The sequence below is a fragment of the Stegodyphus dumicola genome, chromosome 3 (assembly GCF_044657685.1).
Source record: "Stegodyphus dumicola isolate Sdum_Otavi_A_Nest chromosome 3, ASM4465768v1".
In the NCBI taxonomy this organism is placed as follows: domain Eukaryota; kingdom Metazoa; phylum Arthropoda; class Arachnida; order Araneae; family Eresidae; genus Stegodyphus; species Stegodyphus dumicola.
This window is the reverse complement of record NC_140770.1, coordinates 44,884,797-44,899,354: the sequence shown is the minus strand read 5'-3', so window position 1 is coordinate 44,899,354 and position 14,558 is coordinate 44,884,797. Positions and strand designations below refer to the sequence as shown.

General features: G+C 34.5%; 1 protein-coding gene across 3 annotated transcripts in view; it reads right to left on the bottom strand.

Annotated features, from left to right (window-relative positions):
* The window catches only part of LOC118198837 (ankyrin repeat and fibronectin type-III domain-containing protein 1-like), a 1,134,269-nt gene that overhangs the window by 251,698 nt on the left and 868,013 nt on the right, over positions 1 to 14,558 (bottom strand). For all 3 annotated transcript variants that reach the window (XM_085812822.1, XM_085812824.1, XM_085812823.1), the window contains 2 exons: positions 9,732 to 9,836; positions 3,202 to 3,280 (listed from right to left, as the gene is read on the bottom strand). In XM_085812822.1, coding sequence (XP_085668948.1) covers positions 3,202 to 3,280; positions 9,732 to 9,836 — 184 coding nt within the window. The remainder of the gene's footprint in view (positions 1 to 3,201; positions 3,281 to 9,731; positions 9,837 to 14,558) is intronic.

The following is a 14,558-nucleotide window of genomic DNA, read 5'->3' as shown; positions in this document are numbered from 1 at the left end:
GATTTCTCTACAGTAATTGATTTTTACTCCAAACTGAATTGACTAAAATGCTTCATGAGAATCAGTTCTTTGAGTAACAACTATTCGCGGAAATATTTGGCCTGACTAGAATTGCCGGTTTGGCTTTAACTTATAACTCGAGTAAAGACGAAACACTTTCATATTTACGTATTTTTATCAATTATTGATCATTGAACGGGAGTTGGTTTGTTCCCTTTGAAAAGTCAACTAATTTCCGATCAATGACAATAATTACATGTTTTAATTTTTACTTTTACAATTGTAATATTATTCCTCGTGATGATTTAACTCCAGTCCCCGTTAAAACATTATTAACATTTTGCTTTCAAATTACTTCAAAACATCTTTCAAAATATAACTTACCAGTATGGATGCACACTTTTAAAATAATTCTACTTTAATTAAACTTAGGAGATAATATAATCAATTAATCAATACTGTTTAGGAAATAAATTATTATTAACTAACTTTGCAGCAATTGCGCAAGTAATAATAACTTGTATTCGCACTAAATGGATTTAAGTTCATACAACATTATATATATATATATATATATATATAAATGCAAAGTAAAAAAAAAAATAGTAGTTCAAAACCGAATCCTATATAGCAGACATGGCTAAGCTACTTGCTGCTCTTCGCTCTCTTAAATGCGACTTGTTTGCAACAAACAGTTATTTAATAAAATTCATGCAATGGCACCCATCTTTATTAATCGCTAATTTAATTTTCTATATTATTTGAATAATAACTTAATCGATTTCGAACTGTTCGCCGTAGAATTATCGTAAGAGTATCAAACACAATTGCAAAAAATTCCATTTCTGTCAATTGCTATCATGGTTTGTTAATTTTAGAACAGATAATGGCCGTCAAGAAAGCCTAAAATTTACAAATACGAGGTAACTTGAAAGGTAATCCTCTGTAATTTTTTTCTCTCTCAGGTTAATTTTATTTCAAGCAGTTTCTGCTTATATTCCTTCTGTGTGATACCCTCGTTTTACAACAGTTGTTATCCAATATGTTGGAAGATTTGCTATTCCTTGTACAATATTACATTTATTCAGTCCTTGAATGACGTGGGTAACTGATGAAACCATTTTCAAGGAGAAAACTCGCTGTCTACATGCGGTTCTTCCAATTTTGGGAGGACTTCGAAATCTGGGGATTTTAGAATTGATAAAGTAAACTTTTATATTCTTATTTGGTTAGGAGACTTGCGCAATTTTCTCATGTGTGAGTGTCCTTCAATATTAATTCCGCATTCCTAAGCAAGTCACATTATTTTTATGCAATTTCTTCATATATTAGTTAAGCATTTTGCAGTCACAAATAATGTTCACAAATAATGTCGCTCATGTTCTTAGATATTTTTGATGTAAGAAGAGAAACCGCGACCAACAGTGTAACTGGGCCTAGAAACAAGAGCGAATTGCGATGTTTTCAGAACAAAATCCTAATTCAGAGTGAGTTAGTTTCGGTTGCAACACCATTTGATTGGATAGCTTTAAAATTATTACTGACTGTGGGAGTTTTAGTTCCATTTACATCACCGGTGTTATGTAAACGTCATATGATACGAATTAACCTAGAAATGACTCAGTCCACAGAAAGTTATTATGAGCAATTACTATTTTTAGAACAGAGAGGGGAAATGCCTAAATTAAAATAAAGCATCAAGGGACTATTGCTAATTAAACTTATAATTTTGATTTATATGTTTTTAATCTTACACACACACACGTACACACATCAACTTGCAATTTATATGTTACGATAAACTTCCTCACAACCATTAAATTGTATTTCTAATGCAAACATAGTGTTCCACAAATGTAGATTTACAAAGTTTGCAGCCAACTTGGTGCTAGAGACCTGTTTTATTTATGACATGACGTAAAATAACAGTTGTTACAATGTTCTAAACTTAAGAAGCTGAGATAAAATTATTTCTTAAGTGATTAATTTAAACACCAAATACAGAAATGCACTTTTTAATATCAAATATATTTGAAATAGCTTCCTTGTTGTAGATTTATACCAATATTAATTTATACCCGACGCATTTTATCACAAACTGAAAACAACAACACCTGTCTGAAGTGCTAAAAAATATTTTTTTTTTTAAAGCTTTCCTTCTAATTTGAAATAAATGAAAATTTATTTTCGACCACATTTGTCGCATAATTATTTGGAAATTAAACGAGAATTTTTAAATTATGTGAAATGCATACGTAACAGATTTGCCTGAGTTTGGAAATTACAGCTCTGTTCACATAAAACAAACTGAAAAACCGACTTTATAATTTTTTAAAGTTATTCATCTTAAAGGAAATATTGCTGATTTTATATCTAGGAATAAAAAAGGTTGTTTAAAATTATTCCTTCAGAATTATTGGAGCTAAAGAATTTTAGATAAAACGGCTAGGAATAAAAATGAAGGGCAGAAATCCTATGATATATTTTCGATTTTATTAATCTGGTTTAAATTTATTCAACACGTTAACGTTTGCACGAAAATACTTCTGTTTATGCCTCTAAGAATATTTATAGTGTCTCCATTTAATTAATTTAAACTAATAACAACCTAAGTAAATTTAAAAGTTTGATTAATTGCAAAAGTAAAACATTCATATCGCATTCGAAATTCTTAATAAGTTTCCATGTTTACTTCATTATGCTTTTTTCATTTTCAGTTACAGTTTTCTTTGATTACTTTTATTTTTACTGCTTGTATTTAGCTCTTGTAAATAGAAATGATGCAAAGAATTTTTTTAAAAAGAAAAATAAGATTTGTGGTTTCGAACTAAGATTATTTAGGTCATGGGAAAAAACTTAGGCTGTTCGCCTAAATAAAATTTTTGATACCGAAATAAAATTTATTATTCCTCAATCCAAACAAGGAAATATATTTTTCGTATGTTTTAAATGAACTACAGAAAATAAGCAGCAAATTCTTTAATTTTAGAAATAAATATATTTCCTGTTGTGGAAAATAAAGGAGAAACGCCAAGTTAGAATGAAATATTTTATTTACATATATGAATACTAGATGGCAGCACTAAAGTACGAAAGCCAAAGCTTTGTGCTTTAAAGTGCCGTCTAGACGAATTTCTGTTTACAACTGTAAAATCAGACGTCTAATTCAATAAAATGCGTAAACAACTAACTTAATCTTACCTGTTAACATTGACATCAGTAGACTGAAGAAGACTTCGGGCTCTATCCAGTTGTTCGTGTTCGACCGCTGCAAATAAAGCTGAAACAAAAGAAGTCCGTAAAGTTTAGCCCAATAAATTTTAAAAATTCTTTCATAGTTTCTTAGATTATTCAAAGCAATACTTAATGCTATAAACTAACTCTTCAAACGAACATTGTCTTGAATAAACTGAAAACAATTCATAAGTAGCATAAAAATAATAAAATTAAAATATAAACTTAATGCTAATAATAATTTTTCTTCCTATATTTTATATAAATTTTTCGGCCTGGCCGTTACCATAAAGGCTACAATGAACGGGAATCCATTTTGGTACAGTATCTTTTCACCTTAGTCAGTTTTTCCAAAGGAATTTAATATTCAAGAATTTACTCGGAGATTGGATAGGCCCGGGCCCTGCAGTGCCATCCTGGAGTCCCAGAGGATAACCACTTTATCATAGCTGAAATTTGATCTCTAGATTGATTGTTAGAACCATAACTTCTCGAGATAATAATTTGCTATAATATTTATAATGAAAATAAATTATAAATCAAATTTGAATTTGAACAACAATTGACAGGGAATTTTACAGTTTCAATTGACAGGGCCCTGTCTGTTCCCTCTCGAGCCCGAAAGAGTTCATGGACCAAAGTTTTGACATTCTTTATTGCCAATATAGTACTAACTCAAAATCGCAATTTTATAAACTGCCACATAACGGCGGTAGAATAGATTATACTGAGAGAAACTCAAGTACCAAGCACAAAAAAATGAAACCAACAATAGTTTTAAGCATAAAATATAACTGGAAACTAGATTATTTATTTTTTCTAGAAAATTTTTAAATATATCATCAGCAGGTATTATTTTCATCATAAGCTCTCAAATCCGGAGTCAATGTGTACTTTTTACTGAAAAAATGTTCACGGAAAAACATTCTCCTCTCGCTAGAACTCCATTATTTGAAGGTAATGATTTTCTCTAATTTCCGTTTCTCGCAGATAGAGGATATGAACTTTCCTGCTCATTATAATGTTCCGTACTTTAATGTTTGCTCATCTCAATTAAGCTCTTAGATAACTCCAGGTACCGTTTCGTGTAATACCAATTTTTGCACCTATTTCTTTGTTAAAAGATACAAAATTTTTACGTTAGTTCATAAATATTTCTCGTAATATTTGAAGTTATTATTAATACTCATATATTTATTAATTTTAGCACTACTATATTATTTAATTAATACTCCCAGATTTATTGACATTCACAATTTAATTAAGGAAAAGAAAAGTTTAAAAACAGTTTCATAAAACTTGTTTGGTTAGTTGCAATCTAAATTTACAAAAACTATGTGAGTAAAATTTCTCAACTTCCCAATATAATGCAGGCGATACTGTATCGCATCATTGAAAAACATAGAACAGAAAGTACGGCAGCCATTTCTGAAGAAATATTTCAACTATTTATGTAATGTAGTTTCAATTTTTTTGCTTCTCAGTGAATGTAATGTTAGTTAAAAATGAAAAACATAACTTCCGTTTTGAGAGTGAAACTGCATTTTTTTCTCCAATGGCCGGCTTTAGCCATTTACAGGCGTTGATCACTACTTAGGCCGAAGGGGCGATTTCTTTATTATGGAGGCACCTAACAGGTGGGCTATTGTCACCTCTTATAAAGGAACGGACAAATTATATTCATGCCTTCTCCGGGATTCGAACCCGGGTCCTTCGGTATGACAGTCAGAGTCACTAATCACTTTTCCGTCTGGGAGGCAACTGTCAGAAATTAATTAACAATTCCTTTTGTTATATAGTTTTTGGTTTTAAAGTTTCTCGAACATTTTTCATCAGAGGTATTCGAATCAAAACAGTTCTTAACCTCTCAAACATAAATTCAGCTGCAAAGTTTATACCCTGTGTGCCAATGGAAAATTTTACCATAAGGAAGATGCACACATTATCATTTCCAAAAGAAAATATACACCAAACTATTTCCATTCCACAATTGAGACGCTGCTTCAATGGGCATGGATCTTTCCTGACTTATTTCTACAAATTTATAATTTTGAACACTGACCGTTACATATGTAGCAATCAAGGTATCCCAAGCTCCATTTAATAAACGATAAACAACAGATGGGTTGCGTATAAAGCTTTCAAATAACAAACTGCAAGCATTCAGATAAAATTCAGAAGATATTTAACTAAGGAGCATCACTTAATACCGAAAATTTGCAAGATAATGGATGGCTCTCCTAGCACTGAGAAGAATTGTTTTGCGCTGCTTAATCAAGTAACTCAGAGCAGAAGAATTTATAATTTATTTATTGTATAGCATAACAGTACTTACAAAGCGGACAAGAATCTCTTTAGCACATAAGACATGAACTGTTGTGTCTTGAATCATGCACAGGCGAACTAATGTTTCATGTCTTGAACATGAACCGTTGTATTACCAATTAACACATAATCAAGAATCGATTTTGCTGTTTCACCAATACACCTGTGTATTAGATGTCCATACGTAATGAACTTCACATTGTATGCTACTATATTCTTTTGTATATATGTATATTATCTTAGTAACTTTCAGTGTAAGCGTATAACCTACATCTGTTTGCTGCCAGATAAAGAATGAAAATACAGTTGCCGGTATAGAGTGGCGTTTGGCCACCTACTGCAGACGCTTGCGTCTCTACTGGACTCTCTCCCGTTGGATCTTGGCGGAGGTAGACCAAACCTGGCTAAGTTCGGTAAATAGAACGGTACCCTCGCTTCCCGATCAACAGTTCTAGCCTTTTCATTGCAATGTTACTATATTCCTGGTAAATATCTTTTCCATCTTGGTAAATTCCTTAGAAGATTTTGGACAATTCTGGTTGCTCGTTTGGTAAGTACCTAAGAAGATGATAGGTGTCTTCCCAAAATGTTGCCCTGCATTCCCCTCCCCGACATTACGAAGTAGTGATTTTTTTTTTTGGCTTGAACGAAAGGTAGTGGCTTCATCCTTTTATTTGAATTGCATTGTTCAAACATAGAAACGCATATAAATAACGAACATTTAAAAAAAATTCAGATCATGACAAGAAAAGCTTTATTACTTCTTTTAGGAAACGGTGACGAAAGATATGAGTCAAATTGATATTTCCAATCGCATACGGTAATTTTACTTAATTTCAATTATTTTCCAATAATATCAGCTCTAAATTATAAACCTATATATATATATATGTAAGCGATCATGCTTTTGACTCAAATATTATTTTTGTAGTTAAATTTCGCATAACATTCTCTAGGAGGCGAATGACTCCTTGTTGTTTGAACGATACATCGTCATCTACTACTGAAGTTTGGATGGAGAGAAATGAGCACATAGCTACTGTCTGTCTATGGTAAGAACAGCTCTCGCCAGTTTGTCTGCAGCTGTCTGTTGCCGTAGAAACGAGCCCTAACCCATTTTTCGTAGGGGTGCCTTGAAGACTTACTTCTGAGTTTGCTACCTTGGCGCATTTAAAGATGATTTGGCGATATTCACATTTTGTTTTAGTTTCAAGTAAAATGCTTGTTGACCTTTTGCGTCGACCCCGACATCCAATTTCCGAAAATGAAATTCGATGGCGTAGATCAAGCTTTTGCAGTCAAGAAACGGTCTTTGATTTTGCCGTGTGAGGTACAAGTCGCTGAATTTGCCATCCCTCTAGATGTACAATGAGTAAAAATAAACTTGTAGGGAAATAAATTTAAAAATCCGTGTTTATTTTTGAAGAAAAATTTTAATTTCGACATTTAAAATAATCATGCTATTATTTTGCTTCTTTTTTGTTTATTTGTTTGCTTGCAAAATCATAGATGACATCTTAGAAATCTACTTGATCGCCCCATTCTCTTTATATAGTATAGACGCACTTCATAAATATAAAATAAATTTAATTTTTATAGTTTTCCCCTCTAGCTGATCTACTGTGAACATTCAAAGCAATTTCTTCAGTCTTTAAATGACATTCTGCTATGTTTTTATTTCAAAATTTTCTGATAATTTATTGCTTGTGCTTTAATAATGACTAAAAATTTCATCATTAAATGTATATAGAATCATCTTGAAAGTAAAAGCGTTTTTTTACATACCCATGCTCTCAATAAATACGTTTTGCGAACATTTCTTCTTTTCTCATACCTTTAAACTAAACCAAAAGCTGGTTAATTTAATGGCGGAAGGAAGCGAAGGTGAATTAAAATCAAAACTGCTTTTTCCTTAATTACCAGTGGTTTGGGTTGGTTTATATGATTACGGAAAGCCTCCAAGGTTAAATGCTTAAGAGGAGGGATGCCTTCATGGAGGGCTTGCTAAGGGAAACTGGCTGTGCGCCCAAAACCGTATCATGTTGCCAACATTTCTTAAAAGTTAAATTGCTGTCAATCCATGTTTCATCGATGTAAACGATGTGGCGTTCACTTGCTCTGAGTTTTCTCATTTCGCGTAAATAATTGTTCCTCCAAAATACAATGTGAGGTCTTTCGATAAGAATTTTTTTTTTTTTTTTCTACGCATTCAACGAAAATTCATTGAACACAAAACTTTCCACAAAGAGTCTTTTTGCCACGGGAAGTCTATTTTTTGCCTCAAGGCAGGCAGTAATTTCCGCACAGATGGCACTTTCTTTGATGTAAAAGTCTTGTATTGTCTGCCGTAGAACGCATTTGTCAAAATCGTCAATTTCACACTTATGATTAGCAGGGCTTTTACATTTCTTTCCAAGTGTATTCAGAAGTTTATTTTCACCCATTGTTGATACTTTGCTCTTCGAAACTTAAGGAAGAGGAACTACTAAAGAGTTCGCCGAAGCTTCAGAAGCGCAAAATTCTGCGACACTATACACGATTTGACGTGACTGAGACTTTAAAGGTTGACCTTTCTTAAACTGGAAGGGCATTTTAAAAAATTGGCGATTAACAAAGCACTACGAAAATGAAGCTAAATAGAAGCGAATTTGAGCAAATGCTAGCACAAAAGATATAACAACGAGAATAAAAAGAGCTAATAGTAATAATATAAGGCATAAGAAAAGATGCGTGCAGCTGGAATGAAGCCGAGAAGACGAATGATAAACTTCCCTTAAGCCAACAGTCGCCAAAAACAAAATAACAATAAAGCAACCCTTGGTTTGGCCCTATTTGAAATATACTAGCCCTGTTGCTATAGCGACCGCCACTCGCCGGACACCGTGGCGGGAGCTGTTCTTACCGTAGACAGACAGTAGCTAAAAATCTGTAGCCAAAACTATTTCTTCAAAGCGGTGGAGAGAGCAGGGAGGCCAAGGTCATTGGGCGACGGAAGGAGTGGCTAACCGCACTGGACTCAGCCAGCCTCCTCAGGGAAACGAGTGCTCGAAGGAAGTAAGGTCAGATGACTCAGTAAAATACTGGATTTTCAATTTTAATAGCATTTGCTGGTATAACCCTTTTTTAATCATAGGTTTCTAGGTTATCATTATCAGTTTAACCACTCGGTTGTGTTAGTTTATTAATTTTTGTTACTTAAATAGGGCATAATAAAAAAAAAGTTTTAGTTGTTAGATTGTGTTCTATTTAACATACCTTCTGATTAAATGGCGTTATATGGGGAAGCAGGTTGTTTCTTGATACCGCACATTCGTTAAACTATAAACCATCTTATGGAACAAGTATCATTTCTATAAGCTCAATAATGACATGCATTTCTATTCAGTCTCCTTCAGTTCGAACGATCAATTCATTTGTTACGTCTCTCACATTTTATAGAGTTATCTATTAATTTATTTTTTGATATGCCAATCAAATACCTTTTTCGCATCCAAAATATCCTCTCGTATACAATAACTTAAATCTATTAAAACACTTATTTGGCCTAAACAAGGTTAGTTTGGATTATATGAATATGCAAAAACCACGAAGGTTAATTGCCTAAGAGGGGGTTGCTTTCATAAAGAACTGTCTTGCATTCACCCTTCCAACCATGAGGAAAACCATGAAAACTACCCATGCAACCAACCCGTTTGCTTGGGTTTGAACCCAAAACAGTATTCAGCGGTCTTAACCACTCGGTGACTGATGGGGCTATTAACCTAAACAAATATGCTATGATGCTCAAGAACCCATCAAGAAAGTAAATAAAATTTAAAGTATATGTGGTTACGAAATAACACATGTGGATATTGAGTTCGAGACAGACGCGCATTTACTTATCTTCTGCGAATTATAGGAAATATTATGCATTGAGATTTCAAATCTGAACGTTTTCACATAATATGACACTAAGAGGCTCTAAAATCTGATAGCGATTCATTTCAGAATTTCGTGTAACGTGCTTAAATTTATAAGTCGGCAGACGAAATGGAAGAACAGGTTACTAGAAGCAGGACAGAAATCTTTAATTACACATTCATGGGTGGAATACGGAAACATTAAATCAATTTATAGTATTTTTCCTTTTTATGCCACTGAGATATTTCATAAGGAGGGGGGGGAAATCTCACCTTGAAGGTCAATATTGAACTTGTTGACTTTTTCGAGTTTCTTCCTCTCGGCTTTTGTAAGAGGTCCAGAATCGATAATTCTTTCCAAGCTTCCCTGGCGTGAACCTGCAACAAAAGAGATAAAGCTTATCAGATTAAAGAAGAAAGGTCCTTGTATTATTATTGCTTCACAAAAACCTAGGTGTTTGAAGCTTTATGAACCTGTCATGTCGACAAAGAGATTTATCTGTTGTAAAGAAAAGGTAGGGAAGATACTATTTTAATGAAACAAGAATTCAATAAGGCTCTTAGATTTGATATGATTTCTGACTGACCTTTATTAATACTTCGCTGATCTCCAGTACATACACCATAACATGTATTTAAGGGTTGTGAGAACACAGAATTCTCACAGTGAACACGGTGGCTGTATCGATTCTTAAATCGTTATCGCGCCCTGCCACGTGCATCGCAGTGGATAAAAACTGGAAGGACTGGTTTTGTCTTTCTCTTTCTGCCTGTAGTCGTGTTAACGAGTGTGTGGGCCTTCGGGCCACACACACACACACACATACAGCTCTCGCCATCGTCCACGGTACTCGATCTGAGGTCCATTTTCAAGGATGGAGGAGAAAATATGTTCTTGTACGAAGAATATAAGAAATCAGGTAAACTTTACTGATTAGGCTGCGAGGTAAAAATTGTTCCTGTGCTGTGACTCAACGTGTATAATCCTGACAGTTGGATGTTTCGAAGTGACGACCATGTGCGCCAATTTCAAGCCTATCTGCTAGAAATTTGATCTCTTCTATCACGAGTAAGTGCACTGCATATTAATTAAGCTTCTTGCAAGATGCTGATAAGTAATGTGCCTTTGATGCAGCAAGATTAGGAATTGCAATATACCGTAAAAATGAACGCTGTGACAGTCCCGTCGGACTAACGAGTAGCACATGCCGCAGGGCATTCATGAATGTGTTTTTTTCTTATAACATATCGAATATAGGCTAATCAAGAAAAGTGTATTTTTGTGATTTATATAGGTTAATCAAGAAATGTGTGTTTTTGTGATTTAATAAATGTATATTTAAAAGAGAGATACTGATTCATGCATGCCTTATTGGGTAAGTCATTTGATTCTTATTATTAATAATCATGCAATGTACTAACCACTAAATTTTTAGATTAACGATTTACGCGGAATTAATTCGCATTTGATACTCTTAGTATAATTACTTTTATACGATCACGGCCAGCAACACCACAAGGGTATAGATGCAAAATGCATAAGCAATCGAGAAATGTTTAAGGTAATAAATCCCACTTTCCCGTAAAAATATATTATAACTCTCCTAGGATGTTAGTAGAAGGATGACGTAATTCGGTGTTTCTTAGTAAAGATTTCCACATAATGCTGTATACATTTAATTCCAGAGGTCAAACTATACTTTTCATTTAACGAATATTTTCCTCTTTGAAGAAATCTTAGACTTGGTCATAACGCTATCTTGTATCCTATGGTTATCCCTTGTATCCTATGGTCTCCAATTTTGATGGAGAGCATTCCGGGGGACCAGTCCGAGGGTCTCCTACTCCCCTCTTCCCCTACCACCAAAATCTCGAGAGGACATTCGACTAGCTCATATTTAGAGTACCCTCATGCCACAGACACTATACATTTACAAACATCCATGCTTTCTTCAGGATTCGGACCCTGGCCCTTGGGTACGACAGTCAGCGTCGCAAACTGCTATCCTGGTTGAGCGGCGTGAGAAAACTTCTTAGGTCAAACACACTGAGAATCAGTTTGCACATGATTCAGCAGAAAACAGTAGAGCGACTCGTCGTAATTGCGTCTAGAAAGGATTTGTTTGCTACAAGTCTACTAGAGAAGGAATATTGTGTACGCAAACCCCCATTAGTTATCGAATATAGTCGAAATCACATCTAACTTTCTATATACAGTTTGCCTACCGCAGTCTGAAGGGCAGCAGATCCGAACTCATAAGCCTTAAGTTTGCTGTCGACATTCCATCGCAGACAATCATCTGAAATTCTTAATCATAGTTTCCGAAAATGGGCACTCAGGAAATCTTATGAGTCATGCAGTTCTAGGCCTAGTAAAGAGGCATTGATGACAAAGTGAATAATAAGAAAACGTATGAAAGATTTGGTGACTTAAACGTTTGTAAATTAAACTAAGGTACGCGCGAGTAACGCGTGCCTACAAAAGTATAGATAACCTTACCTAGCAAATAGCAATCAGGCATTTAACATTAAGAATTAGATTTAATAAGGAGAAGTAATACGGATACATAATAATGGCTTAAACAGTCCCAGATCGAAGTTACATATCCCGTAGAAGGCACAAGACGAGTTGTTTCACAGACTGAAGTCGTTACCCAGAACTGCCGGGGAAAATTCTTCTCTTACCGTCAGCCCGTAGGGTTGTCAAGCAGGTTTACTGTTTCGCCAATTGGCGCTTTTCTCCAGAGGTTTTGAGTCTGTATCGCCTGTTTGGCGCTGCCGCTACAAAACTATTAAATATTCACTTCATTATACAGACATTAAGCTCTTACATCTTTATAAATCATATCAAATCATGTCAGCTGACTTCTGTAGCAGTTGATCAAAGTGTTATGCATATAAAGTTTGTTTTCCACTGCAAGGAATCATACAAAATGTTTATTGCAAATTGTAATTCTAAAATCAAAACCATCTATTAGTAACCCATTGGATACGCATTGATATAGGATCTGCGGTCATTTCAAGGGGCATACAGGTTTCCTGTTTTTTTCATGTCTGACGCAAATATTAGTCAGTTTCGCTTAGAAATTTCTCCACGAAAATTCTTTACTAATAGGCAGATAAACCTCGCGTGTTTTGCCTTAATCAATTAACGAATAAACCAACCAAATTCAGGATTATAAATTTCTAATTTTGTGCAAATAGCATGCTCTTCAAACATACCGTTGTTCTTAGAATTGCAACAGCTGGAAATCGTGGGCAATTATTCAGATTCGTTACAATAATTTTAAATGCTTAAAAATCTTTAATTACGCAATCTCGATTTGCTCCTCGAATGCTATGATGAGCTTTAATTATTAATAGTTCTACACGGACCAAGGGCAACAGGTAACTAAAACTTGCAATATGTATTTATTCAGTAAGTGTTTACAACCAACAAAAATAAAAAGGATATCTAATAAGCTGCTCAGCACTAAAATTTCTACATGAAGAAGTTATAACCTATAGGTCTTATAAATCCAGCTAACGCAGTAGCAGACTTATCAAATGGGAGTTTCTGAACTTTTGAATCCGTTATCATAAATACAGAGAAATATTTAATATTTAAAAAAAATTATAAACAATCTGGGGGCCCTTAAGAAGCGAGGTATCTCGCCATTACGACTGCTCGATGACCTGACCTCGTCTTAAGACATGCACATGAATAAAAGACAGTAAAACCCCTCGTAACAAGATTCAGTTAACATAACATATACTAAGAGATAAACTTTAGCAAACCACACAAATCCGAATTTATATAACTAGCTTGCTAAACAATCATGTCGTGTAGGTATTTAAACGAAAACTGCAATAGCATGTCCTCTAAGAGAACTACGAATTTCATACGGTGTGTATTCTCAATTATTACCTTGATTTGTTGACTGCATTTGTTGTGTTTCAAAATTTTTTTATTCATCTCCTTTTTATAAGCCTTATTATAGTAAAAAATAATATTAAATTTGAATATGCTTTGATTTTTTTACCAAAACGTTTGTCGTCTCATTTCCAAAGAGAGTACAATGAAAAGGCATCCACAGGAAACAATGGCTTTCTGTGGATGCCTTTACATTGTACTCTCTTTGGAAAGAACCCTGCAATGTAAAGAAATGACGATACCAGGAAATTATCGTAGTGTAGTCAAGAAAGTGACATTACTATTGGACATTAATATTTGATCAGCTCAACATACGAGAATATTGCCGCAACGCAATCAAAGAAGGCGACACCTCTACAGGATATTAATATACGATCAGCTCAACATATCATTCATAACGACACGACCTGAAGTTCTATGAGGTGCGCGCAAGAAATGTGCGCCAAACGTTTTTTCCTCTAAAAACATCAACACAAAGAAGTGTCGGTATTTGCTTTAAGGGGAGTAGTTAGCCGCCCAGACGGTATAGTGGTTAGATGGGCCTGACTGTGATGATACCGAAGGGCCCGGCCTCGAATCCTGGAGAAGGTATGGGTTTAAAATTGTCTCTCGTTTCATAGAACGTAACGGTGCCCACCTATTATGTTCTTCCGCAATAAAATGGCCACAACTTCTGGCCTTCTGGACTGGCCAATGCCACTGGCTTCTGGCCTTCTGGACTGGCCACTTCTGGAGTGGCCAATGCCGTTTTTGGCAAATGCTCGCCATTAGAGGGAAAAAAAGGGCTATAGTATAGTAAGTAAGCCTTTTCGCAGCAAATTATCACTGGAAATTATCGCTGGTGGCACCTTTTTTGTGTAAAACAGTGCTCTGCGACCACAGTGAGATTTGATACACGATACATAAGTGATTTCACACCTGCTGGAAAGAAGTTTTTCCTGCGATTACAGGCTTGTTGAGTGCTGACGTAACTACACAAAACTAGACGCGCACTAGGTGATAATGAAAACTGATAATGTACCTGCTTTAGTGTTTGAAATATACATTCTACTAACCTAAAATTTCTTCTTTTTTCATTGAATTCAAAAATACTTATCTCTTAAGTCTAAAATCACTGTTATTTAATACTCCGTGATTTAAGTATTCATATATTAAAATTTTGTTCTTTAATCTTTTGTGATTTAAAA